General features: G+C 44.0%; 2 protein-coding genes across 4 annotated transcripts in view; both read right to left on the reverse strand.

Moving 5' to 3' along the window:
* The window catches only part of LOC135105080 (mucin-3B-like), a 163,383-nt gene extending 148,529 nt beyond the window's left edge, over positions 1-14,854 (reverse strand). Inside the window, exon 1 of one of the 3 annotated variants that reach the window (XM_064013029.1) lies at positions 14,216-14,854. The gene's annotated coding sequence lies outside the window, so the exon portion shown is untranslated. Of the gene's footprint in view, positions 1-1,945; positions 1,952-14,215 lie in introns of those variants that run through there. The other 2 variants (XM_064013034.1, XM_064013044.1) reach the window with 2 other exon arrangements.
* Positions 14,855-18,703: 3,849 nt separating this feature from the next.
* LOC135105092 (mucin-2-like) lies at positions 18,704-25,940 on the reverse strand. Its single transcript, XM_064013057.1, has 3 exons — positions 25,744-25,940; positions 23,286-24,407; positions 18,704-21,777 (listed from the first exon to the last, which is right to left on the reverse strand). The coding sequence occupies exons 1-3, from the start codon at positions 25,756-25,758 to the stop codon at positions 19,174-19,176; spliced, it is 3,741 nt and encodes a 1,246-aa protein (XP_063869127.1). The 5' UTR covers positions 25,759-25,940; the 3' UTR covers positions 18,704-19,173.
* Between the last annotated feature and the right edge of the window lie 1,261 nt (positions 25,941-27,201).

The following is a 27,201-nucleotide window of genomic DNA, read 5'->3' on the forward strand; positions in this document are numbered from 1 at the left end:
GACACGACCGAATAACTAAGGAAAAAATACAACATTCCCACATCCTGGCACTTTTCCAAAAAAAAATAAATAAAAAGGGGGAAGAGGGGAGAAGAAAGGGAAAAAGATAAAAATTCCAGCAAAAGATGAAGCTCTTTTATCTAATCTGGCGGCGCATACGAGCTGGGCGGCAAGAGGAAAAGAAAAGGAAGGAAGATTTTCAAAAAGCTCAAGGTTATATTAAGCCATTTTTATCCATTAAATCTTACGTAGCTATGCAGAAACTTGAGAGAGAGAGAGAGAGAGAGAGAGAGAGAGAGAGAGAGAGAGAGAGAGAGAGAGAGAGAGAGAGAGAGAGAGGTAAAAATTCACCCCCACTTTAGTCTTTCTTTACGATCAACGATATGATATTGAGAGAGTTACAATGGGATAACACTTTCTGCCGCACGTCTTCCGAAGTCACAGCTTTATAACCTTCCCTGAGGAGGCTGTGGCTGAGGTTGTGGCTGTGGTTGTGGCAGGGGAACATTATTGCGGACATGAACCACCTCCTGTTGACACGCATGCAAGCAGTGTGTCGAGTAATACGACTAAGCGATGGGTTTTCGATACCGTTAAGACCTTGCATCCGTCAAGCCAAAGACCTGAGCATGCCGTACATCGCTGATCCTAACACCGCCTCGAGAAAGCTTCACGACACGGTATGTAGACACGGCTGGTGGTGGTGGTGGTGGTGGTGGTGCTCCAGGGAAACCTAATTTATGGCGCCGGTTCGAGCCGCGTGACAACTCCACTTATCTTGCCGGGAAGCAGATATGAAGGCGCGTGTCGGGAGCGTCCCAAGCACCCGTGTTCTCAAGTAATATGGAAGGTGGGTTGCCAAGGACTAACTAGCGCACTTGACCACCGTGCTTTTAAGTGCGTATTACACGAGCGGGTCTGTTTGATGGGTTTAACGTGATCGTTAAAGATTTGTGATCGTTATTAAACAAAATTTCATCGATCACTAATTCATTTAATCTTTTTGTTCTTTATTCAGAAGTAAGAGTGGATAGAGCCAGGGATAACAAAAAAAAGGGGGTGAAGGAAAAAAAGGCGCACTGAAGGTGGCAGTCCCTTAAGAAGACAGTTCGAGAGTAAAGCGTTCGTTCAAAATATCATGCAAGAAAAACTCTAGCTCAGGTTCCCATGTGACTGCGAAAGGAAGAAAAATGGCAATAAATCTTGAGACGATCATGTAAAGCAGAAGTTTCAAAACTACCTTAGTTGCGAACCTAAATGTTGTCCTGGCCTGACTCTGCAACCCAAAAGTGTGTAGGTGTAAGATCAATCATTGTGATGTTACACTTATTTCTAATCTATTTATAATTTCCGAGACCGTCCAGCGACTCTCTGAAACGCCCTCGCAACAGTCATTAGACTCGCGACCACATGAGTCTAGGAACTGGTGAAAAGTCATGTGTCAGGTTGAACATGTTTATATTTATTGCACCACAAATAGAGGAACGTCAAGTGGCAACACTGCGCATCAGCTGATATTTAACCCACACATTTCCTCCCCTCCATCCTTCCCAACCCGGGACATTTAAATCTGTTAAAGGCCAAAGCTACATGCTATTAAGGTCACAGGTTTGTGACATATGTATTTCAATATCGACACTTATTTCATACTTGAAGGACTATTACGTTATCCTTGAACGGAATAAGGAGATGGTTTTCGCTGTCGTGATGCTCGTGATTCATTTTACACGTGTGTCGTTGCTTCTTACAGGAAAACACTGCGAACACCGCCTGCCGTATTCCGAGGTAAATCTCTATTACTTGTCCACTTATGATGCAATGTCATATTTCAAGATAAAAATCACACACATGCAATGATAGACAGGTCAAGTGTGTGTGCGCTGGTGCGATGCTACAACGAGATAAGGTGTCTTATTTCCAAAAAAAATATAACGCTAACACTCACCTCTGCGCTTCCAGTGACTGCCACATGGACGCACTCACGCACACATTTGATACAGACCTGAAACGTAAGTTTCAATTGTAGTAACAGTCAGACACACGACTATTTGTTGAAGGAAGAAAAGTGTGCAGTATTGACTCACACACACACACACACACACACACACACACACACACACACACACACACACACACACACACACACACACACACACACACACACACACACACACACACACACACACACACACACACACACACACTCTGTCTATCTATCAATCAATCACTGAAACAAAGTAAAGTGTTTCCATTATAAAAGAAAACCTCCAATTCAATTGTTCATTTAAGTGCGAAGAGGAAGAGAAAAAACTTTGAGTTGTCGCCCTTTTGCTGTGTGGTGCCAAATGCCTAGTAAAGAATATCACACACACACACACACACACACACACACACACACACACACACACACACACACACACACACACACACACACACACATATATACATACACACACACATACACGCAACATAACCATTACAACACGACAACCAATACGGACGTTGCTCCAAAAAGCGACATATTTTTTTTCCTGCCTTATTCACGGTCAATTCTCACTCGCTGGGAAGAGATGACCTCCATATCTACTCTCTCTCTCTCTCTCTCTCTCTCTCTCTCTCTCTCTCTCTCTCTCTCTCTCTCTCTCTCTCTCTCTCTCATCGCGCGCCGCTATGAAAGAATAAAATGTTTTGATGTTTGAGTTACGTTGCATGTGGAGTGGAGTCGGTAGCGGTGGTGATGGTGGTGGTGGTGGTGGTGGTGGTGGTGGTGAGTGCTGTTAGTGTAATACTTTTGATGGAATGGTGTGGTGCAGCGGACTGGATGAACATGGTAATGGCGAGGTGTTGTGTGTAGTCCTGAGGGTGTGTGTGTGTGTGTGTGTGTGTGTGTGTGTGTGTGTGTGTGTGTGTGTGTGTGTGTGTGTGTGTGTTTTATTAGTTGCATCGTTCCGTGGTGGTGTTTTTTTTTATTATCATTTTGTATCTCCTTTCCTTTTAGTCCATCCATTTTTTTTTTTTATTGAGTATTTAGCGAACATTTCATCAACTGCACATTTCTGATATGAATCTGTCCCTTTCCATCAATCAAAATCATTCAACTATGCCTCTCTCTCTCTCTCTCTCTCTCTCTCTCTCTCTCTCTCTCTCTCTCTCTCTCTCTCTCTCTCTCTCTCTCTCTCTCTCTCTCTCTCTCTCTCTCTCTCATATTTCGCCATCTGGTGCCGTGAGTGGTGCTATGAATGATGATGATGATGTCGTGGTGGTCGTGGCGGTGGTGGTGGTGGTGGTGATCGTGGTGGTCGTGGTGGTAGTGGTGGTGGTGGTGATAATGATTTCAAGCACGAGTTTTCAGTAATAAAGATTAATTGGACTGCGGCAATGAGGGAATTATTCTGTGTTTTCCCAATCCAGTTTGTCATAACGTGATGCACTACTAAGGGAATATGAGTATTTTTGCGTGCTGTGTGTGTGTGTGTGTGTGTGTGTGTGTGTGTGTGTGTGTGTGTGTGTGTGTGTGTGTGTGTGTGAGTTTATATCCTTAAATTAGTATGAAGTAACAATGTGTAAAAATTATATGAAAATGTGTTATGGGATATAGATAATTCTGATAAAATGTTTGAAAAAATAAATTAATTAATAAAAGCAGGGAATGAGTCGTGTAGTAAACGTGTGGTTACCAGATGTCGCTGCTGATCTATACTCTCTCCTAACCACCCATATACACTGCACTCATAACGCCACGAGAAAGTTATATAAAAAAAAATCTACGTAAACAAGTTCAAATCTACCGGAAAAAAATAGTTTCGTCTCAAATTAGAGGGATACAAGTTTCAGAAAATTCATTTTAAAAACCATTCCGCCGGTCAATAGGACGAATATCACATTGTCACAATATCTACCCCTCTCTCGTAGTTACAAATGACAATGACTATAATTCTCATAAAATGCTAGAAAAAACAGCAGGAAATGACTCGTGTCGTAGTTACTGAAAGTCTCCTAACCACGTATCTAGTACACTCACAAACGCCACGAGAAACAGTTATTAAAAAGGGCTATATAAACAAGTCTAAGCCTACGAAATGCCAATGACAAGTTAGCTGACAGTCCTTCATCCCGCCTGCCACAGCACCAGTCCATCCACCTCCTGCTGGGGAAATGCACGGCCACTCCTGACAAACATGAAGAGGCGGACAACTTACCTACTGTTGTGGGTTTTGTTTACGTATAATTAATCCCGTCCTAGACACCGCCACTCCGGAAGTTCTCTGCCGTTCCTCGAATCTGCCCAACTTCTGCTCCCGAGAGCAGCATGCCGAAGGAGTCTGCAGCCACGACATTCAGCCGTCACAGCACTATACACAATTAGTGTACTACTACTACTGCACGGTATCCCGTGAATGTCGTCACCATTCCACGGCTGAGATGGTTTATCCTGTCCTCGTCTGCAAGAGTTGAATGCAGATCCTTGTCCCTAACAATGAATCATAGTTATTTAAGGATAATTCAAAATAAGATAATTCAATACAGAAGAGGAGAAGGAAATTACCCTAATCATTGTTTACCTTACTGATGAAAGCAGTTTGCTGCGATCGAAAGCCATCAAATTTACGTCATGTTTAACAGCAAAATGTTATCAAGATAGGCTAAAAGCAACTATAATTTGAATGAGAAAAGAGAGAGAAGGAACGCCATACATTCCATCAGAGCGAGTGTGAAAGACAGTAGAGTGACGCAAGTTAATACCAAGCTGAAGTCAAGAGCCACACATGCGTTTCGGACAGCGCTGTTCACGGCGGCCAATCTCACTCTGGCGGGGGAAAGAGAGAAACCTAATTTATGTTCTTTTCGCTGACATTTTTCTTCGTATTCTTTTGAATTGCTGTTTTCTAATTAAACTACTCCGTCTTCCACTCAGTTTTCCTTCATCATCCATTCTCTGCAGCCTAAATCTCTCTCTCTCTCTCTCTCTCTCTCTCTCTCTCTCTCTCTCTCTCTCTCTCTCTCTCTTACACATTTCTTCCCCCCTTTCCTCCTTTCCTTCAGCTGCAGTGCTTAAACAAACTCTCTCTCTCTCTCTCTCTCTCTCTCTCTCTCTCTCTCTCTCTCTCTCTCTCTCTCTCTCTCTCTCTCAGTCTTGTCCTCCCTTCTCGTCGCCTTTTGTTGTGGAGTGACAGTTTTTACCAACTCCCTTTTGTGTCTGTTGACGCCTCGCGGTCCCCCTCCCTCCCTCCCTCCCATGCAGACTGCCACACGGATCAGCTGCTTTTCGAGTGTTGATGTTCTGCTGTTGGCTAATTGGTCCGTGTGTGTGTGTGTGTGTGTGTGTGTGTGTGTGTGTGTGTGTGTGTGTGTGTGTGTGTGTGTGTTGTCTCGGTTAGCCATTGTCTCCCAAACACACACTTATATCCCTGTCATTCCCTAGCCCCCCTTACTACGTAACTTCTGACGTCATCCTACTGTCTCCTACTGTCTGTCGCCTCGCCTCCTTGCTCGCCACTCACCAGTCCACCATTCCTCACCCCTACCGCTCACTGCGCTCAGACACCCTGCTATCCATCCACCCCTGTACTTCCTTGCTCCTTCCTGCCTTTCCTGACTCTACACCGCCCGCCGTGACCCCGCCCTGCATGTTATCGCTCAACTGATGCTTGGAATTATATGCACAATAGTGTTTCCTATGTGCACAGTGGAAGTATATGGAAGTGATGGTAGTAGTAGTAGTAGTAGTAGTAGTAGTAGTAGTAGTAGTAGTAGTAGTAGTAGTAGTAGTAGTAGTAGTAGTAGTAGTAGCAGTAGTAGTGAGTTGGTGGTGGAGGTGGTGATCCTGAATCTGAGGGCAAGCCATGAACAGTCTGTCTTCGTGAGGAAAGGAGAGTCTCTGAGCGAGCGAGCAAGCAAGAGAAAGAGAGGGAGAGAGACAGAGAAGCAGTCAACGCCAGCATCGGTACCATTTCGGGCGTTGGAACACAGTAGCACTTTCTTATCCCGCTTAAGTGTCATTACCTCATCATCTTTTTCTTGTTATAGTTCGCATCTTATTCGCTGACTGTTTCAGTGCTTGCTATTGGCCTAAGAGTTGATGATCTTATTGTCTGGACGTCTGCTGCTCTTCCTTTCCTTCATTCTCTCTTCCGTGGTCTCAAAAACACGACGAATGCTTTCTCTTCATGTTACAAAAAGCCACTCCAAAGCTGCGACGAGTGATTCTGAACATCCACTTGTGATACCGATAGGGACAACAACAACAACAACAACAACAACAACAACGAAAACATACCGACCGGCAGTAATTATCTCTCGCTTGCACACATTTTTGAAATATAAAACGAATATGTTCTTGAATATTAACAATACGCCTATACATCATGATCCTCTCTCTCTCTCTCTCTCTCTCTCTCTCTCTCTCTCTCTCTCTCTCTCTCTCTCTCTCTCTCTCTCTCTCTCTCTCTCTCTCTTTCATATTGTGGGGTCATGTTGACAGTAACATAGTATCTCCTTTATCTAGACGGCGGTGCTGTCGCCTCCCCCTGCTCGCCATGTCCTCCTTTAACACCTGATAGAGAAGTGATGGGAAGGAAGGAGGGATTCTGGCTTAGCTACCGGATAACTGGTGTTTCTAGACAGGTAAGTTTGGCTGGATTACCAAACATAGCGAATTAACTGACGGTCTTATTCTTGAGTATTCAGGAATTGATTCTGGATAAGCTATTCGGCAACTGGTGTTTCCAAGTCGGCAAGTCTGGCTAGATCATTAAACATACTAAGACAAGTGACCCCGTATTCTAAAACACTCAGGAGGTGATTCTAAATTAACGAGTGGAGGAATGGCGTCTCTAGGTAAGCAAGTGTGGATGTATCACCAAACAGACCGAATCCAGTGACCGCCATTATTCTAAACCACTATGATCTAATAAGAACTAATTTCAAAATCCGTTACTTAGGCACAGAGTAGAAACAAGACCTAACACTACCAGGGATGGTTAGCTGGGTTTTCAGTGATGCTTCTTCTTCAATTAATAGTGTAGAATTTTTATTAAGCTATCACCTGAGTCATGGAAATGTCTACTTTAACTCCTGTAACTTCTACTGCAGCCTGTTAATTAAAAGAAGTAAGGTTAAGATGCTGAAGTATTTGAGAATGACGTGTCTGAATCCCAATGTCGGACTGACCGCTGATGGATGGAGGCTGCGCGGGTCTTGGTGAGGGAAGATGTTACAAAAGAGTGAGTTCCTTTTAGTCTCCTCCTCTTGCCCTCCGTTACTTATGTAGTGCGCGGAAAAATATGCTCGGAAAGAACATTACATATATACATACGCACATAAATACGTATATGCATGCACACATAACTCTATAAAACAAAACACGACACAAAAAAAAAAAAAATGCAAACAGGTCGAATGGAAAAAAAAAAAGTTATCATTTTCACGTGACGATTAAATTTCAAATTACTGATATCCAATACTCGTCTATGTACGAATGGAAATGGTTGCTCCAAATAATAATCATCAGTGTATGTGTGTGTGTGTGTGTATGTGTGTGTGTGTGTGTGTGTGTGTGTGTGTGTGTGTGTGTGTGTGTGTGTGTGTGTGTGCTACCTATTTGTATTTCACACGATGGAGTCACGCTCGCTCGTAATGTCCCGCCTTTTATTGCCAAATGATCATATTTTCCTTTAGATTTATGCACTTGTATATTCGTTTGCACACATCACTTCATTCTGGTAATGCATTCTACTGATCTATTGCTCCATTTGCTGAGTGTGTGTGTGTGTGTGTGTGTGTGTGTGTGTGTGTGTGTTCGAAAGTGCGGATTTAAACTACCACAGAACGCTTATTACACTTCACAACTCTGTGCCCATATTTTGAAACGTTTCTTTCTTTCCTAATGACTATTTTCGAAGGCCACAGAAATGTTTAGTCAGGTTCTCACTAATGCTTCATCAACTAATGATACAGCACCCTTGCTAAACTACTACTAGAATCACACCAACACCCTTGAAACTTCCAATAACTTCTTAAATAGCAAGTTTAAAGACGCTGAGGTAAGACGCCTAAATATTTCAGAAGACGGTCCCAGTATCTATCGAGCGAAGTGCGTGGTGGTGGGCAAGGAGTGGCCGGCTGCAATAAGGCGGCAACAAGACCCTGACGTGACGGCCACGACCACAGCAGCGCCTGATGATGATTATTCATGCCAAGGCTGCGTTAGTAGCGTCTGGGTTTAATGCCTGCTATGTGTCCTTCCTATTCACTTCTCCGTCTCTTGACCCACTTCCTAAGCCTGATACCTTAAGTTGCTTATCAGGCACGCACGCCTCAAATTGTGCTTACACATATCACTCAGCCCCCTTTCCCCGCCTGCACAATCACCACTTTACGCTTGTCCACGCACCTTCATTCCCTGGAACCGCACGACACGCTCCACATCAGAGGTAATGTCGTGTAGCCGATGACAAGCAAGAGCCGGTGAGCGGTGCGCCGAGAGGGAGCTGAGAGGGAGGGAGGCAGGGATCTTTCCTTACCTGCGTCTTGCAAACCTTTAATGAAATAGATTCCTGGAGACATCATAGATTTAACTCAACTACATCAGAGAGAGAGAGAGAGAGAGAGAGAGAGAGAGAGAGAGAGAGATATTCATGTAGCAATGGCTTATGCTATCTAGCTGTGGCATTCCTACTAGCACACGCATCTTAACATCACTTATAAGAATATGAGTCAGCAGCTTCATCACATCCTTGGGAACCAAAGAGGCACGGCGTTCCTAACCTTTCAGTCCACAGCATAAACAAACTCACAAACTCGAATTTCAGGTACCCGTGATAATTTTGCTCAACGATACAAGGAGACAATAAACAAATCAAGCAAACCACCAGACAAGACGCCCTATTAGGTCTCTCTCTCTATCAGGGGTGTGGAGAGGACGTGAGTATAGTGAGGAGGAGGAAATGGTGACGGAATGGAGACCTTGTGCGGGGAACATTATTACCGTCCTCTTTTGGTTTCTGGCAAGACGATGGTGACTCTTCAAGGAAACCGCTGCATATTGTTCACTTAGACATATTCCTCATGTCGCATTGGTTGGATATATGAAGTAACTGTTTCCTTTATCGCTCTGTCCACGCAAATAAAAAGACAATATTCTGAAACACTTCTGCGTCGCACCTCCACTAAATTCAAAAGGATTTTGTTGATGTTACACAGGTTTTTTAAGTGTTTTTAAGGTTCTAGTGACAGATTAAATAGATTTTTACGTTATTAACAGAATAATCATCTCTGTGGCCTCTAAAAACAGTTGTGGTGAGAGAGCAAAGCGTTTCTGAATACGGGAAAAAGTAAGAACAAAGTATTCATCTCCCATGTTCAAGGTGCCCCAGCGCTTCCTTTATGAAAATATGCAAAGAAAGAAAATGAAAGAAAGCAATTTGTCAACCAGTAAAGGATGAAGAATGAAGGTATTGATGTAGGCTCCTTGAGTGAGTCAATTGGGAAAAACGAGGAAGGAATGTGTGGTGTGTGGCGCGCAGTGCAGTGCCCACGCCTATGTTGTCCCTTTGACCACAACCTCCGCGATTTAGACACAAAGTGGAAACAAATCCTAACACTACCAATTCCTGCTACCACTCCTTCTCCTCCTCCTCCTCCTCCTCCTCCTCCTCCTCCTCCTCCTCCTCCTTCTCCTCCTCGTCCTCCTCTTCCTCCTTTTCCTCCTCCTCCTCCTCCTACTACTACTACTACTACTACTATTATTATTACTGTTATTACTACAACTCCTACTACTGCTACTACTACTGGTGCTACTGCTACTACTACTACTGCACCGTCCTTAAAGTTTCTTGAACTTGACCTACATTCTTTGGAACTTATTACTGATTCTCTCTCTCTCTCTCTCTCTCTCTCTCTCTCTCTCTCTCTCTCTCTCTCTCTCTCTCTCTCTCTCTCTCTCTCTCTCTCTCTCTCTGTGTGTGTGTGTGTGTGTGTGTGTGTGTGTGTGTGTGTGTGTGTGTGTGTGTGTGTGTGTGTGTGTGTGTGTGTGTGTGTGTGTGTGTGTGTGTGTGTGTTAAATCTCTCTCTCTCTCTCTCTCTCTCTCTCTCTCTCTCTCTCTCTCTCTCTCTCTCTCTCTCTCTCTCTCTCTCTCTCTCTCTCTCTCTCTCTCTCTCTCTCTCTCTCTCTCTCTCTCTCTCTCTCTCTGTGTGTGTGTGTGTGTGTGTGTGTTAAATCTCTCTCTCTCTCTCTCTCTCTCTCTCTCTCTCTCTCTCTCTCTCTCTCTCTCTCTCTCTCTCTCTCTCTCTCTCTCTCTCTCTCTCTGTGTGTGTGTGTGTGTGTGTGTGTGTGTGTGTGTGTGTGTGTGTGTGTGTGTGTGTGTGTGTGTGTGTGTGTGTGTGTGTGTGTGTGTGTGTGTGTGTGTGTGTTAAATCACCGGAAAACAACAACTAAAAACACTATAGGTGTGTTTGTGCTCTTAAACGCGCTCGCACACACACACACACACACACACACACACACACACACACACACACACACACACACACACACACATCCAATACCCTTAGGCACTCCGTTACCCTGGCGACACCATCTCCGTGCCTCAAGTAATGGCTTCCCGATGCGATTCCAGATAACATGCAAATACACTCCAAGGGCCTCCTCCTCCTTCACCTCCTCCTGCTTCTCCTCCTCTTCAAACATTTATCTGTGTGCTCTCCTTGTCACCATCTTGTACTACCTGTTTTATTACATATCTGTGTTCTCTTCTATCTTTTTTTGTTTTTTTTCTTCTTTTTCTTCATCTTGTTTTTTTTTATTATCATACTTTTACTTAAGCTGTTTTTTTTTTTTCTCTTTGCTTCTTCCTCCTCTTATCTATATATATGTGTTCCTCGATCTCTTCTCTCTCTCTTCTTCTCTCCATTATAGTCAGTCTTTTTTTTTCACCATCATACTCGTGTTTCAGATAAATCTCTTCCCCTTTTATCTTCTTCCTTGTCTCTTAAATGCCTGTCAGTCTTCCTTAGCCTTCCCTCCTTTCTCTATAACTGTGTTTTAAATGTTTCAAAAGTTTCTTCTATCTCTTCTATGTCTACTTATTTCCCTTCCTTCATCCAGTTTTCCAACATGATAGTCGTGTTTCAGCTAAATCCCTCCCTTTTGGCTTCCTCCTTCTCCCTGCATGCCTGTCAGTCTTCCTTAACGTTCCTTACCTACTCTATACCTGTGTTATATTTTCTCCATATCTTCTTTCCCTTCATCAGTTTTCAGCATCATACTTGTCTTTCAGCTAAATCCCTTCCTCTTTTACTTGCTGTATGCCTGTCAATCTCCCTTAACTTCCCTTCCCTACTATATGCCTGTGTTCTATCTATTCTGTCTCTACTTCTTCCCCTTTCTTCATCCAGTTTTCCAGCACCATACTCGTGTTTCAGCTGAATGTCCTTCCCTCCTCCATTCTTCATTCTCTCCTGTATGACTGTCAGTCTTCCTTAACCTTCCATCTCCCTTCTATATAAAACATTCTATATAAAACCTCCAGCTTCTTTTACCAATATAGCGTCTTAAAAACGTCTGATTCTTCTATGGTACCCTTCTATTTATGTTTTGTTTTGTTTTTTCTACTGCCTTTTCCATTTTTTTTATTCCTCTTCCTTCCCAAAGGCTTATAACTCTCTCTCTCTCTCTCTCTCTCTCTCTCTCCTCTCCTCTCTCTCTCTCTCTCTCTCTCTCTCTCTCTCCTCTCTCTCTCTCTCCTCTCTCTCTCTCTACTTTCCCCCATTATTGGCTTGCCGTGCGTGGGTAAGTGTTCTCGTCCCCCTCGAGGGGCCAGCAGCGGAAAGCGGCGGCAAAGTGGTGCGTTTGAGGCCCAGAGTGACGCTGATCGATACCTAGGTGTTAGGAGGCGCCCATGTGAGGCCAGGTGAATAGTGAGAGAGAGAGAGAGAGAGAGAGAGAGAGAGAGAGAGAGAGAGAGAGAGAGAGAGAGAGAGAGAGAGAGAGAGAGAGAGAGAGAGTGATAAGATTTCTCCCATGACGGACTAGTAGTAGAAAAGTAGCAACAGCAATAATAACAGTTAAACGGTGCGATCACTCTGTCAGTTAGACTCAAACGGTGAAAGCGAACGAAAAGTATCGCCGTAAAAGAGAAACTTAAATGTTCTCTCGTCTTTGTAACTCAACCCTCCCGTCCACACACACACACACACACATACACACACACACACACACACTATCAGCAGCAACAGCAGTAGTTATCATTAGGAGATAGCACACCCTTTCCTCGTGAGCACCACTGCGCATCAAACAGGAGGAGGAGGAGGAGGAGGGTGCTGCATAGGCGGAGGGGCCTAGGCGCTCTCCTGACCCGTTCACAGAAGCGACACAACATCACCGAACATCATCAAAACGACTTCCCTTGACGGAGAGAAATGAAGACAGACTGACAGAATGTGCGATTGAATTGGAAACTGGTGTGCGAGGAGTCTGGCTGCGAGAGAAGAGGGAAGGGACGTGAAGGGAAATGCAGGGAAGCTGAAAAAAATAGTACTGGAATAGTCGGGAAGGAAAGAGAGAGGAACAAAAAGAAAAGAGATCTGGAAAAATTTAGTGCGATGAGTAGGAAAAAAAATGGGATAGAGGAGATGGGAAAGAAAGAGAATGGGAGGGAATGAAGGGGATGGTCGTGGCGGGCCAGTGAACTCAAGTGGTTAAAGAGATGATGTTTATTTTCTACAGTAACATTGTTTGAGGCAACGGTGGCGGCCAACTTTCCCTCTCCTCTCTTGTATTTCAGCGTTCTCTCTCTCTCTCTCTCTCTCTCTCTCTCTCTCTCTCTCTCTCTCTCTCTCTCTCTCTCTCTCATCTCTCTCTCTCTCTCTCTCTCTGTTCGAACAAAATTACGTTTAATTGCTCGTTGTAACTCCACAAACACACACACACACACACACACACGCATCTATACAGTCTTCCGTCCTGCTGTCATCACTTGCACTTTCGTTCTCCTAATGGTGACGCGCCGGCCAATAAACAAGGGGGACGCAGCCTCTCCCGCGGCACCGGCCTGGGAGAGGGTAAATGCTGGCAGCCCGAACACTTTCTATCACCTAGAGTCTGGCGCGACGCAGGGAGGAGAGAAGAGATGGAGAAAAAAGGCTTAGTTTTACTCCAAATTGTAAAAGCGAAAGATCATAAACTTAAGTACTCAAGACTCTCTCTCTCTCTCTCTCTCTCTCTCTCTCTCTCTCTCTCTCTCTCTCTCTCTCTCTCTCTCTCTCTCTTTCATTTCATCAAATTTACAACGGGCTTAAAGCTACGAGTCTTTTTGCATAGCTATTCAAAAAGCTTACACATATAACACATATAAAAGAAAGAAAATATATACAAAAAATATCCTACTATATAAAAGAAATACACAAATGCTCTCTCTCTCTCTCTCTCTCTCTCTCTCTCTCTCTCTCTCTCTCTCTCTCTCTCTCTCTCTCTCTCTCTCTCTCTCTGCTGTAGTGCTAAACGACGCCGCGCTGCTCACTAGCGTCTAGAACACTCAGCGACCTGTTGGCTCCACTTAAAGACTGCATCGCCAGCCAGCACGCCCCAGGCCGCTCTCACGTCCCTGCACGCGACCTGCTGTCACTCACTCACTCCCTCAACATGCGAGACCTAAACTACTCACTCCTCTGCTGATAAACTTAATGGGGATAAAGTGACTCCTATAGAGTTCAGTGTTTGTCTAGGGATCATTACGGGGAATATAAAGGTACTCATTCACGCCCGCGTGACAAACTCAATGCCTTTTGTTGTCCCGCCGTGCTCGTCTCCTTTCACCCCTACCGTGCCCAGCGAGATGAAGCGACAGCAACAAAGCGCCTCCGTGACGGCCTCATAAGCCACGGCGTGTCAGCGAACAGACTCACAATAGCTGGAATGATGCCCTGCCTGGCTAACGCAAGGCGCACCATCACGTTAATATTCCCAAAATAACATCGCACCGCGATGAACACAAGGCACGAAAGTTAATATTCTTATACCCGTCTGGAGTGAGAGGGTGTGCAGTGTCCCCACCCACCGCGCTCCTGCACTTCGGGCCACGTGTCCGCGGCCCGAGGCGAGGTGTGCGTGAAGTAAGACCAGCGAGTAACTGGGACCAGATGAGGAACCACGTGCGTCGTGACGTGTGTGTTTTGCTTGGTGTTTTGATGGGCGGACACCACGCGGTTTAACACTTACCTGAATCGCTTTGTTGCGTCTGAGGTCTGCCTTGTGATGTCGCGGTAATCTGCGTCGCCACTCGAGCACTTGTCAGCGCGTCCGCCTAGCAGTGGCGGCGGCAGGCAGGCGGCGGCGGGGATGAGCGTGACACAGCTCTACCCTGCACCACGACCCGACGCAGACTGTTGCTGGCGGAGGCTGCGGCCGCCGCCTTGTTGACACGCACGCACGCAGGCACGCACATGCACGCCCTCAATCTTCATCTCCTCCTTCTCCTCCTGGGGTTCTGCCGGGGCGTCTGTGTTTGAGGAAAAAAGAGAATGAAAAGAATAAAAAGAACCAGGAAGGAAAGAGGAAAGACGACGAGATAATAAGAGGCAGTGATAGGGAGCAGCACGAGAGTGAGCGGCTGGGAAGGGAGGAAGCAGGGAAGGAGTGGAGAGCGAGGCACGACTGATAACAGAACAGAAACGTCCCACTACACGAACCAAAGCTAATAAAGAAAAATAAGGAAAAACAAAAAATAAAAAAAGTACTTAATGAGAGAAAACGAGAAAATGCATTTATACTAAATGTAAGAACAGCAGAGATCAAAGAGAAACGTTTTCGCCTTTCTAGAAGGTTTGCTGCCTTTAATGACTGCAACCTAACTTATTACAACCGATCTTGACAAGCTGCGCTATAAGCAATACAGTCATTGTACTCGTATAACGCGTTAACTTTCTTCATGCACACAAACAAAAAAAAGAGCGTTTTGTTTTAATATTTTCCTTGATAACTACGTTTTTTTATTATCTAAAACTTAAATTACATGACTTGTTTACCATACTAGATTTAAAATTATAAGACCACATTAAAAACACATCAACTACATATCAAATTTACAATTACCATGGAGTTCCAAATAACCTGCATTTAATGTACAATGTGCATTGCACCGGGGGTACTTCAGGCGGGTGTTTGGAAGCTGTCTGTTTTGCAAAGTGTGTAATGATATTAGTAAAACCAAGTTGTCAAGACCTACAGTCACAAGCGTAAATGAGGATAAACGTTCTTACCTCATGACATTTCCAAGATACGTTTTTCTTTAAAAGATCTAATCTTTAATTACAATCGTTGTTTGCATCATACACTCCACCCTGCACCATAGTGGCACCATATCACCTTAATTTTTCACCATGAACAACCACATCATCCAGTGAAGCAAAAAATCTCTGGTGGTAATGGATAGACTCTCAACTTGAACCTCGCCTTTACCACCTTTCTCTAGTCACTACACCTTCCTCGCGCTTCGTGGTCACTATACATCACCACAGTGCCCAAAATTATTATATATACATAGCAGGGAAAAATTCTTGGTGATGAAATTAAGCAAAAAGACAGTGTATAGCAAAACGTAACTTAGAAAGAATCATGTCAGGCCCTCCACGGGCGAGGCCTTCATAAACACGACCGCAGGAACAAAGCCAAGATGAGCGAGGGCCAAGACGTAAAGAAAACAAATTCTTGGAGAAGTGCTAGTACGCTCCCTCCTTCTGGTCTAGTGTTGGATATTTGGTGCCAGGAGGCGCTTGCTTCAATGAATCAAGGTAAGGAAGAGACGATTTCAGCCCCATCGTTCTCTTGTTACTATTTATAACGTTTTTATTTCAAGAAATTTATGTATTTAACGAAAAATTCCGTCCCGAGAGCAGCCATCGGGAGGTACTGCCCCGCCAGAGCCGCTCCTCATCTCCTTCCAACCCTGTGCGAGGCACGGTGCGAGGCCTCCATGCAGGTTAGTGGCACAGGGGTGGAGGGTCAGTTAGCGCGCACGTCGCCGCAGGCAGGAAAGGTTTCGGCCCTGCCGTTGTCCAGGATGGAGCATACTCTGATGAAACGGCTCCGCCATCACCCATGGCTCGTCACTTTCTGCCGCACCATGTCGACGACTTTCCTGATGCTTCTGGGTGCCTACCTCTTGCTGAGCCTCCAGGTCATATGCATCTACCTGTGGCGGTGAGACCGTCTGGAAGACTGGTAGACTGTCATGTATCAATCACACTGCCATCTACCAATTATAGCTTATAATTACTCACTCTGAGAAATTACTTATTTTATTGACTGGCAAGCCACCTCACCTAATCTTAATTTCATAGGAGAGCTTTGGGGCACTTTCAAAATATGGCAAGATTTAACAGAACCAACACCTCTAGAGTTTTAAAAAACTCTCAAGTAATTTAGTGTTTCTTTAATCCTTAAAACAACGTAAATATCCTTCAGCGGCAAAGTTTAATTTATGGACATTGTCAAATTTCCATATACATTTAATGAATCTCATAATTTCATCATTTAATGAGAATACAGCATTACTATATTTTTTCCCTTTTTCCTGTTAGCATTTGAAATACAAGAGAGCTGCACTTTCTTTATGTAATGTTACAAGGAACGTTACTCTCGCAACCTGGGATGAGGGGAAAGCCCGGAGCATTACAGTTCATGCACCACGTATGAACAAGTGAGGAGAGACGTCAAGAATTAGAGGAAATTCGATGTTCATTGCGTAACAAGATCCAGACTATGGATCAGCAGGAACTTAACTTACTAAATACCTTAGCAAAGTTCGTCTCATAAATGTTTCTCTTAAGAATCACATGAATTCCACTTAGGTTATACATACTGCAGTGATAATTTGATAACATATGCGTCTGAAAACAGCGTGATCATTAAATCGAGTGAACTTCAACATCTCGAGTGTAAACACGACTGTTTAAACAATTACACTCTGGTGATTACTTTAGTTCCCCCTACAAAAAGCTTCACGCCACACAGAAAACGTTCGGACTGACTAAAGTAGAAGCGAGACTCGCGGAGCCGCTGACGAAAGATACGGTAAGATTATGATACCAGAGAAAGGAAAACTCAAATGAAGAATATAGAAAATGAAAGAAGAATTATCATAAATAGAACATAATATTTGCAGCAAAAATGGCAAGTGATTATACATGAAATGATTATCCACGAAGAAACAACTAAGTAAAATGCAAGTAAACGTCAAAAAAAAGAAAAAAAATGTAAACAATTTGCGGCGATTAAGTATAAAAGAGAATAATCATGACGTGAATGAAAATAAACGGCATAGGAGAGAGATGTACTGCATTATATTAAAGTAAATGACCACTGGAGAGGCTGGTTGACTGATTGCAGACACAAACTTACTGTAGTAGCCATCATCATCCACACCCTCACGTCTTTCTTCTGTAGGTAACGTGCTGGGTAAAGTCACCTGCGTCTCCTCTTCTCATGTATTTATGTATTAACTGTAATTAGACACCGCAGCAACAAAATCTTATAACAGCACAGCATACAGAGCGCAGGGGAAAGGAACTTGACTTGACACAGAGCACACCCACAGTCTCCCCTCCGTCGCTGCCAAGACGAGTCCACAACGAGGTTCCAGATTCACTGTTTCGTTCAGATAAATCATTATTCGAGACTGTTTAAAGCACTGTCTGGTGAAGCTCGATCCGATGACTTTCTAGATACTCCCCCGACTGTAAGGACAATACTCGAAATACTTCCGCGCAGCCCTATCTTTTCCCACCATTACCAGTGCCCCTCTTACATAGAAATTCCTCTATTAGTCTAATTGAAATTACATAGGGTTTTAAGGGTATTTTTACTGTTTTCGTGATAGTTTAACGAACTTTCTATATTATTAACACGAAAAACACTCTTGAGGACCTGGGTAATCATCTCTGTGGCCTTTGAAAATAATCATGGTGAGAGCGAGGCGTTTCAGAATAACTCTTGTGAGATGATAAGTCTGGGAACGTGACAGGTGAGTGATTTCTTATAAATTACCTTTGTCGGTGAGTAAACTGACTATTCGGATCCCTCTGATATGGAAAGGATATTCCTTGGAGCTACCTACATTACTTTTGGGAATACAGAACACTATTTACCTTTATGCTCGCACACAGAAATCTTTATTTATTTATTTTTATTTATTTATTTATTTTTATTTATTTGTTTATTTTTATCTTTTTTTTTTTTTTTTTTTTTTGCTTATTTCTTATACCGTATCTATTCTGATGTTCTTCTATTAATTTTATGATGTATACACGAAATCCATAATCACACTACCCTTTTTACATCAGTGCCGCTGTTCATTCTACCACCCACTCCTGCTTGGCCACAGTCAGCGGAGGGCGCCGGTGGGCAGAGGACAAATCTTGCTAGTAAAAGATGAATGGCTGCCGCTCAAAATGTACTACCCTTGCAGTTGGAGAACATTCGGATCTTGAAGTTATCTCATTCCTCAGTATTGAATTAATGAGCTCAAAATACAAGTAGCCACAGTGGAGAGTACCAGGTAGGGTGATAATGAGTCCACGCGGTGTCAAGTAACTGCTAGGGTGTTCTGTTATTATATTCCCTTCATATTGGAAATGGCATCCAGGATCTTGACCTGTCACGATTCTCTCTGTAGGTGCTCTGGAAGAAGGGGATGGCTAAACATGTACAAACATTTATGTCTTTATTCTAATAAACCTTATCATCATTATTTCCTGCTGTTTTACTGACCAACCACAAAAAAGAAACTCATTACGAATGTGCTACAACTCCTCCCTTTTCCCTTCCCTTCCTATCCCTCCCTCATCACGTCTACATAAGTATCTAAATTGCAGGTAGTTTACATGTGTTCCTTTCCTCTTGTATCGGTCAAAGCGGTAAGTAAGTGTTGTCCTCCTCGAGTCTTGCATGATCGAGGCAAGTGACAGGCCTGGCAGGTGAACACGTCTTCCACAGATCCCAACAACAAACTAGACAGAATTCACCCAGCGCAGATAACCTGCAGAAAAATGCTCGCCTTGTATTCATCAAAGCAATAAGTGGTGTCGTCTTCCTCGAGTCTTGCGTGGTCGGGGTGAGTGACAGGTCTGGCAGGAGACGTCCCACACAGACACAAGCAGCAAGCAAAACATTGCAGTCATCTAGCGCCGATAACTTGCTGGAGCTGCTCGCTTGACTGAAGAAGAAGGGAATGGAGTGTAACTCGCGGAGGGAAAGCGAACAGGACCTGCGAGTGGTCTCCAAGACTGCAATTGTGTCTGGTGATGCTGCTGCTCCGAGGATTCCGAACTGGTGTGAGGGTCGAAGAGTCTCGCGTGGTAAGAATCTTTGTTCATCGAGGGGAGAGTTTGGGGGACATTTGACCACGGCGTGATTAGTAAGTCTTGATGATGAAGGAAAGATTCAAGGTAAGGATTGACACTCGCATCATGAGAGGCTGGAGCAAAGGATATAGACTCCCTGGACTGTGGGGAGCCAAGTGCTGTATCTAAGTAAGACTGGAAGCGTGTGCTGTGATATGGAGAATTGTTGTTATGTGAAGACGGCGACACTGGATTAGAGCGGTACAGAACACCGTGCGAAAGGGAAGCAGGAGGAGTACGGGGTTTCACTCTGATACCTATGGAGTACTTATGAGGATCTGCGTGGTAGGATAGCGGGAGTGCCTGTGACTGCACCGAGGGGTTATTGTACGCCAGTGGTGGTCTCTTCGGCGTGAAGTCAATGGAAATAGGTTTGGAAGGTGAAAAAGGCGTCTCATAGGAACCATCGATGTCATTAGGAGTGGTAGTGGTGGTGACCCGCACGTCGGAAACAGTGTGGAAGGATGCTGGGGTTGGCGTACGTGGTTTGGGGGTTGGAGTTCCAGGTGGGTCCTCACGACTCTCTCTGGACGTGTAAGTCGCTGGCGTGGTGATGAATGTCTTAGACGTGCGCTCGAAGTTACCAGGTTTCAAGGTCGCCAGAAATGAATCTTTGAGAACATCGCGTGACTTTGGCAATCTATAATCCTTGTGTTGCTTCTCTCCAGACTCCGGCCGCGCGGTCACGAAAATCGTCTTCTCGAGATTTTCCCCGTAGAGATATTCTGATGATGATTCTGTTGATGTGAATACAGGTTTTGGCTTGAGGGTTGGCTTGCGCTCCTTACTGGTGGAGGTGGCGGTGGTGGTAGTGGCGGTGGTGGTTGCTAGGCGGCGTGGTCGTTCACTATATTCAAATATCGTCAGATGGTTGTGCGGATCTGGCGTGACGATACTGGTAGTGACAGAAGGTATTGCTGTCTTTGATCCATGAGTGTCGAGGAACCCACTGGAGAAGGGAAAGTGAACGTCGTGGTCTGAAATGTGGTGATGATTGTGGTGGAAAGATGGATGATGTGGCTTGTGTCCTGCTGTGGTGATGACACTGGGAGGGAATGGCGTGGGTCGCGGTGATGTGGGGTAGAATGGTGGAGGCGGCAAGGTGACGACAGAGGAATGGTGTGTGACTTTCGGTCCGCTTGTACTAAGGAAAGAATAGGGATGAGAGAACTTAGGCAGGGACGTGGTGATAAGAGGAGGATGCGAGGAGTGATGTGGTGATGACGTTGTGATGTGAGGCGGGTGATGCGAGTCTATCGAGGTTATAACGGGAGCGGGATGGGACGGAGTAAAACCCGGTTTCTTTGTAGTAATGGTAGGGAGGAAGGGGGGCGAGTCTGGATGAAGTGTTGTGATAGTAGGAGGGTGAGGATGAGGGGTGACTGTAGAGGAGTGAGAGGTTGTAACGATGTGAGGATGAGGATGAGGATGAGGGGTAAGTCCAGGCTTAGTAGAGGAGTGAGTAGGATGAAAGAAAGGCTCTGGGGTGGGAGTAAAAGTTGAAAGCAGAGGCGGTAGCTTAGGATGTGATGTAGTCGTTATAGTAGTTGAGTGGTGAGGGAAGAAGTCAGGCTTAATTGTAGTAGTGATGCCGGGACGATAGGGCGGTTTAGGAGTGGCAGGAGTAACAGGAGGGAAAAAATGGGAGACTTTAGAATGTGTTGTGGTAATGGAAGGTGGCTCTGAGAAGGGACTATGTTGTGATTTCGTGATTATATGTGGCTTAGGGGAGATGACAGAGCCCAGCGTGGGACGGATGGGATGAGGAGAAGGTTTAGGGGACACTGTGGTACTGGAATGGGTAAAGGGTGATAGAGGAGATCCTGACACCACTGAAATAGATGGAGCAGGACCAGGAAGGTGTTGGTGCGGTCCAGGGGGAAAGATAGGGATAGGAGGTGAACCATAACCCGTGTGAGGCAAGGATGTGGGACCCGGGGAGTGAGTGGGCTTGAGGAAAGGCTGGATAGGTGTCGGTGTGACGTACTTCGGCTTTAGGGAAACACCATGTGAGGAGTGTGAGTGGAGAGGGAATGGTTTGCCGTACTTGATCAGATACGCTGACTTGGGTTTGAAGAGCACCGCGTGTGGCATCACCAGCTTGTCCTTGAAGTAAAAAGGCTTTAGAGTTTGATGGAATGGCTTTTGTATTTCGTGAGGAGTCTTGATGGTAATGGCAGGCTTCGCGTCCCCGGTGTACACGACCTGGGGGAAGTAGCCGCGCTCGTTGGCGATGTAGGTCACCGTCTGCAAGCGACCGTCGGGGAGCAACACGAAGTAGCGGCCGTGGGTGTCTTGGCCGCGGCGAGTCTCCGAGTGCCCGTGCAGGCCGCCGTGTAGTGGATCCCGCATCACGTACTCGAAGGCGTAGTGCGGCACTGTCTGTGGGGAAGAAGGTACTGGTTTATCTGGTGTGGGGAAGAGGGATGCAGTTTGGAAAAGAAAGTTTGAAGCTAAGAGCGTCATGAGAGGGAAGCCGCGGGAAGCCATCAGGCGTGGCATTCCCTACATCCACCTGTCATCCCTTTCAGTGAATCTATCAAGTCTTCTTCGTACTGACTCTTTTCTAATGTGATTGAGAAAATTGTTTTTATTTATTTTTTACTTATCTATTATATCCTATTATTATTATTATTATTATTATTATTATTATTATTATTATTATTTTAAGGCGCCGGAGCAACGGAGTTATGGGGCGCCGCTGGAGGAAAGATAGGTGGTGGCGATCATTACTAGGTTTTTTACTAAAATATTCTCTCTCTCTCTCTCTCTCTCTCTCTCTCTCTCTCTCTCTCTCTCTCTCTCTCTCTCTCTCTCTCTGTAATTTTTTTTCCCCAAGCTATCATAATCACAGTTCCGCTCCTCTACCACAGTATTCGCGTGACGCTCAACCTCTCACCCTTTCACTTCCTGCCCGCCACTAGTAAGACACTAGGAATTTCACTCCATGAAAAAAAAAAAGAAAAAAAAAACGCTTCTCGTCTTCTTAATTCAACTAAAATAATTGTCCAGAATCTCCTCCTTCACGCTGAAAAGTCTCTTCATTATGAATTACGTTTATTTTTAACTGGATTATCATTTAGGTTTTTTTTTCACCTTTTCAGTGCTAACAATTTTTTTCCCATAATCCCCTAGCATTTTTCAGACATTTTTGCTCTAGAGTATATTGATGAGTTTTGCAGCACAGAAAATAGAAAATGAACCTCTTATTCTTTCTGTTCTCTATATGCCCGTGCAAATTATACACATATACTACTTTAAAGGTTACCCAAAGACGACCTACCAGCGAAAGGATTAAACCAGAAGCTTCATTACTCTCTCTCTCTCTCTCTCTCTCTCTCTCTCTCTGGTTCCACACGTACAGATATGCTAAGTAGGGCGGAGGAAAGACTATTCATCATTCCGCCAACACACCGAACCCATTTGTCAAAACCAGCATCCCCTTGTGTGCTCTCTCCACGCTCCTCACTTCCGCTCCGATATTACGTCACAGTTATCATCAATCTTGTAATAACCACCTTCCCCCACCCATCCTACATGGCTGCCGGTCCATTTCAACTCCCAATGCTTATCGTGTATATCTGTGAAAGCCTTTATGGAAACATGTCACTAGTTTAAGTTTCTCTCATTACTAATATCAGGATTATTTTCAGATTCCCAGCACAGGTGAAAGGAAGACATTGATTCAGAGTAAAGTCAAGCACATTACTTTTATTAGTATGTTTAAGTTTCTTTCATGGCTCACTAATATCAGGCTATTTTTGGATTCATAATCACAGGTAAAGGGGAAATTGTTACAGCTTCATGATAGAGTTAAGCACATTGCCATTATTAGTTTTTCAAAATGTTAAACCTGAGATGTGACCAAACGAAGGACAAGCTAAACCTACCTTAGGATCAGGGACGAGGTGTGATGAAACCCCGTCATACTGGTAGAGGGCAGCAGGGAGGTGGTCGTTGGTCAGAGATGGTCGCGGCAGGTGGGCGTAGTAAACCTCTCTGGCATCAGACGCGGAGGACTCCAGCTCCTCCTCCCCTTCCAGATTCAGGCGCGAGTGGTTGGTGTTTCCCGGGAAGCGGAGCCTTGGTGGAGAGTCGTGGTGAGTCCTGTTGTCCTCCTGTGGCGTGAAAATCTGGTCTGTGGAATGATGCAAGGAAGACTTAGCAATGAGGGTGACAGGGGACTCGAATGTGATGGAAAAGTCTTTGGCTGACGCAGGTGTGGCTCCATCTAATGTCTCGTCTGGTAATCTTGATGTATTCCTTACTCCCGTCGCCGATAGGACAGAATCTAAAGGAAAACTGTAGAGTAATGTAGGAGGCGCGGCTTCTGGCTCAAGCAGGTAGGGCACTGGCACAGACACTGACTGCTGCATGTCACTTTCGTTGGAGGGTGATTTGACATCTCCCTCCGCTACTGATGGTATTCCGTACACTTCTTTCCCAGACTCAGAAGCGGAGTTGATGTCTTCGATCAGCTGTCTGAAATACCGAAGCACTTCGAGGTTGGGCTTCGGAGGTTCACTGATCTTTGTACTGTTTACAGGAAGCTTGGCGTTAGTCTCCACTCGGCCACTTTCCAATAGAGGAGCATCACTTTCTGACGGGACTAATAGATTATCTGTGCTCTCATCTTGTGTGAAGGTTGGGAGATTTGAAGGCGTCTCTTTGTACTCTTCAGACGACGAATTGTGGTCATCGGCAGCCACGTGCTCCTCCTCATATTCCACGGGGTTGGAAGAATGGTTGACGTTATGAGAGGATGAGGAAACTACAGCCACGTCTTTCTCCACATATTCCACGGGGTTAGGAGAAGGGTTACTGTGAGTATTATGAGTGGAGGAGGGAGTTATATCTTTCCTCAGCAGTAGAATAGGAAGGGTGTAGTTGTGGTGCTTGACTGTAATGACTTCGTGCTTGGTAGCTGGCGGGCTCACAGCGGCTGGCGTTCTGGTAGCAGTGGACGGCCTCACTACCACCACCACCACTGCCGCGGCCCATAGTTGGACACTCTGGAGGTAAGTAACAGACAGATTAGTGTAAGCATTATTATTGTGTGGTCATGTTTATCAGATAGAGATGGAATTCTTGAATCGTATGTTTGTGTGTGTGTGCGTGACACTCTCTCTCTCTCTCTCTCTCTCTCTCTCTCTCTCTCTCTCTCTCTCTCTCTCTCTCTCTCTCTCTCTCTCTCGTCAAAATGCAAGATGGTAAAGATTAAGTAAATCTGCCTTTTAAAACTATTCGAGTAAATACAGATCGTTCAGTATGATAAATCGAATCACTGAATAAAAGTGACTAAACGATACTGCAATGCTAAGTAAATGGGAGCACCACGTCATTCCATTTCATTATGGGTTAGCATTGCATTTCCCTCACCACCGCCTGCACACTTCACGCTCGTGCGGGTGAACCGTGCCGCCTGCATACACTTAACAAATGTACTGCCATCAAACTGGGTTAATTATGTTTTATTAGCGGAAAAGATTACTTGATTTCCTGCGTAACGGTTGGTTGGGCACATTCACCTACGAGAGTGACATCTGTCAGAGGGAGGACGAGTCTTTTAGTCTCTGATATTAACTGGGAGAGATGTGTGTGTGTCTCCGTGGCAATAGTTTAAGGATGGGTTGCCTTTTCTCTTAAAGATAAATTGCCTTTCCAACATATGCTATCAGATTATACGTGCTCATAGTATTTTATTCGTATCTATATGATTATAAACTGTGTTGATTCGTGTTTTCAAACACTCCCATATCTCGTCAGGTTTTTTTTTTTCAAATGTCACCAATGATTAGTTGGGCTCTCATGGGCATTTTTTTTCTCATTAACCATACAGAATTCTTGTTAAAATGTCTATAATAATGAAGACAGCCTTGAGAATCACAGTATTTTGCATGAAGTATGTTAAAAGTTATCGAGAAGGACGCAGAAACGTTCGAGAATACGGTCTTCTTAAGTTTCTCAAGTCCTGGTTTAAACTAATGGTATGCGAATATGACCATGTATCTTTTCTTTCTTCTCAGTTTAATCGCACATGCTATGTATGGATGTATTTTTTTTTTTTCCTTTTCGTCTGACACAATTGGTAACTTCATGTTTGCTTGCGACACATCATGATCCACTAGTGACACACATTGTGGTAAAGGCAACTTATTGCAAATCTGGCTGTTCTTTTCTACAGCTCGCTACCACTGTCCATGTACACTATCTTGTATTTACATATACTATACATCAAAGACCACCAATGTCACGAGTCGTCTTATTACATCACTAATCCTCACACATCACTCACTCATGCACATATAAGGCGCATACTCCCAGCTTCAGTGTATTAACATGTCCCACCTGTGTCCAATACATGATCTCAACGCAGGCTGCCCGACACGGCGGCTGGGAGCGCTATATACACCGCCGTCATGGTGCACTGAGTGTCACGCCGCTAGTGGTGACGGGAGGCAGCGGCAGTGGCGTGCGGCGGCGGTGAGGGGACGGGAAGGTGCGGCATGCATGCGTTAATGTGTGTGGTCGGGTGAGAGAGAGAGAGAGAGAGAGAGAGAGAGAGAGAGAGAGGTTTCGGTGTCTTGTCTTGATTTTAATCAGGCGGTAATTGAGGTAACTTCGGTCTTCAAAGATGTTTTCCCAATTCTGATGATAGTTTGCCAATCGTCCTGAGAAGTTGAGTAATTATGTGTGGTCTTTGGAAAGCAAAATAATGTCCGGAAGACGAGGGGAGTGATCAGCCCCGATAACAGACAGATGTCACAATAAGAATCCCACATAAATAAATCCTCTCTAAATTTATTATTTTCATTTATTTTATTGTTATTATTATTATTATTATTATTATTATTATTATTATTATTATTATTATTATTGTTGTTGTTATTAATTCATCCATTCATTCATCAATCAATTAATTAGTTAACTTATTTATTTATTTACTATTTCTACGTACATGTTATTAGTCATCAGAGTAAAAATAGTGCCGGCATTCATGAGGATCGGGAGTAGAGAGAAGCACTTGGTGTATTACAAGGGATGAAATTAAGGAAATCGCTAATAACGGCAAGAATAATGAATGGGTAAAGAGTGTTGGAGGATGAGGGTGTTAATTAAATAATCAAGTAACTTGATGCACATGCACATTGCGCATGCGCAGCACAGCTAACTGCATGGGTGCACTCGACACTGTACACTTAATACTGGTATAAAAGAATATATTTATGGATGTTGTTTCTTGAGTAACTGGAGCCATTGTTGTAAATCTAATTACGGGTTCTTATATATATACGAGTATATATATATATATATATATATATATATATATATATATATATATATATATATATATATATATATATATATATATATATATATATATATATATATATATATATATATATATATATATATATATATATATATATATATAATGTTTTCTGAATTAGTAACGACTTATTTGACCAAAGCTAACCAAATACATCCTTCCTTAATCTAATTTAATTCAACCTCATTGATTTCAGTTTCTAGAACGTTATAGCAGCTCTCTCTCTATGGGTGGGCCTAAGCAGGAGCCCCCATAGTATTTTGAAATCCTGTGTTCAGTGTTCAGATACCTCACAGATCGTTATTCGGGTTCTCCAGTGCGTTTTTGCTATTAAAGGTGTAGAATCATCGTTCATTTGTGACGAGTTAAAGAAACTCATGAAAACTATTAAACTTCTATAGATGTTGTTACAAATTGTTGAGGTAAGACGGCCAGACGTTTTGGAAGAAATAAAGTAATAAAAATTATATATTTGT

The sequence above is a fragment of the Scylla paramamosain genome, chromosome 1 (assembly GCF_035594125.1).
Source record: "Scylla paramamosain isolate STU-SP2022 chromosome 1, ASM3559412v1, whole genome shotgun sequence".
Classification (NCBI taxonomy): Eukaryota; Metazoa; Arthropoda; class Malacostraca; order Decapoda; family Portunidae; genus Scylla; species Scylla paramamosain.

Excerpts from the sequence above, each read along its gene's own strand:
- LOC135105092 (XM_064013057.1), bottom strand. Across the intron at positions 21,778-23,285 it reads ACCTCGTCCCTGATCCTAAG|ACAGTGCCGCACTACGCCTT; the intron begins GTAGGTTTAGCT and ends TCTTCCCCACAG.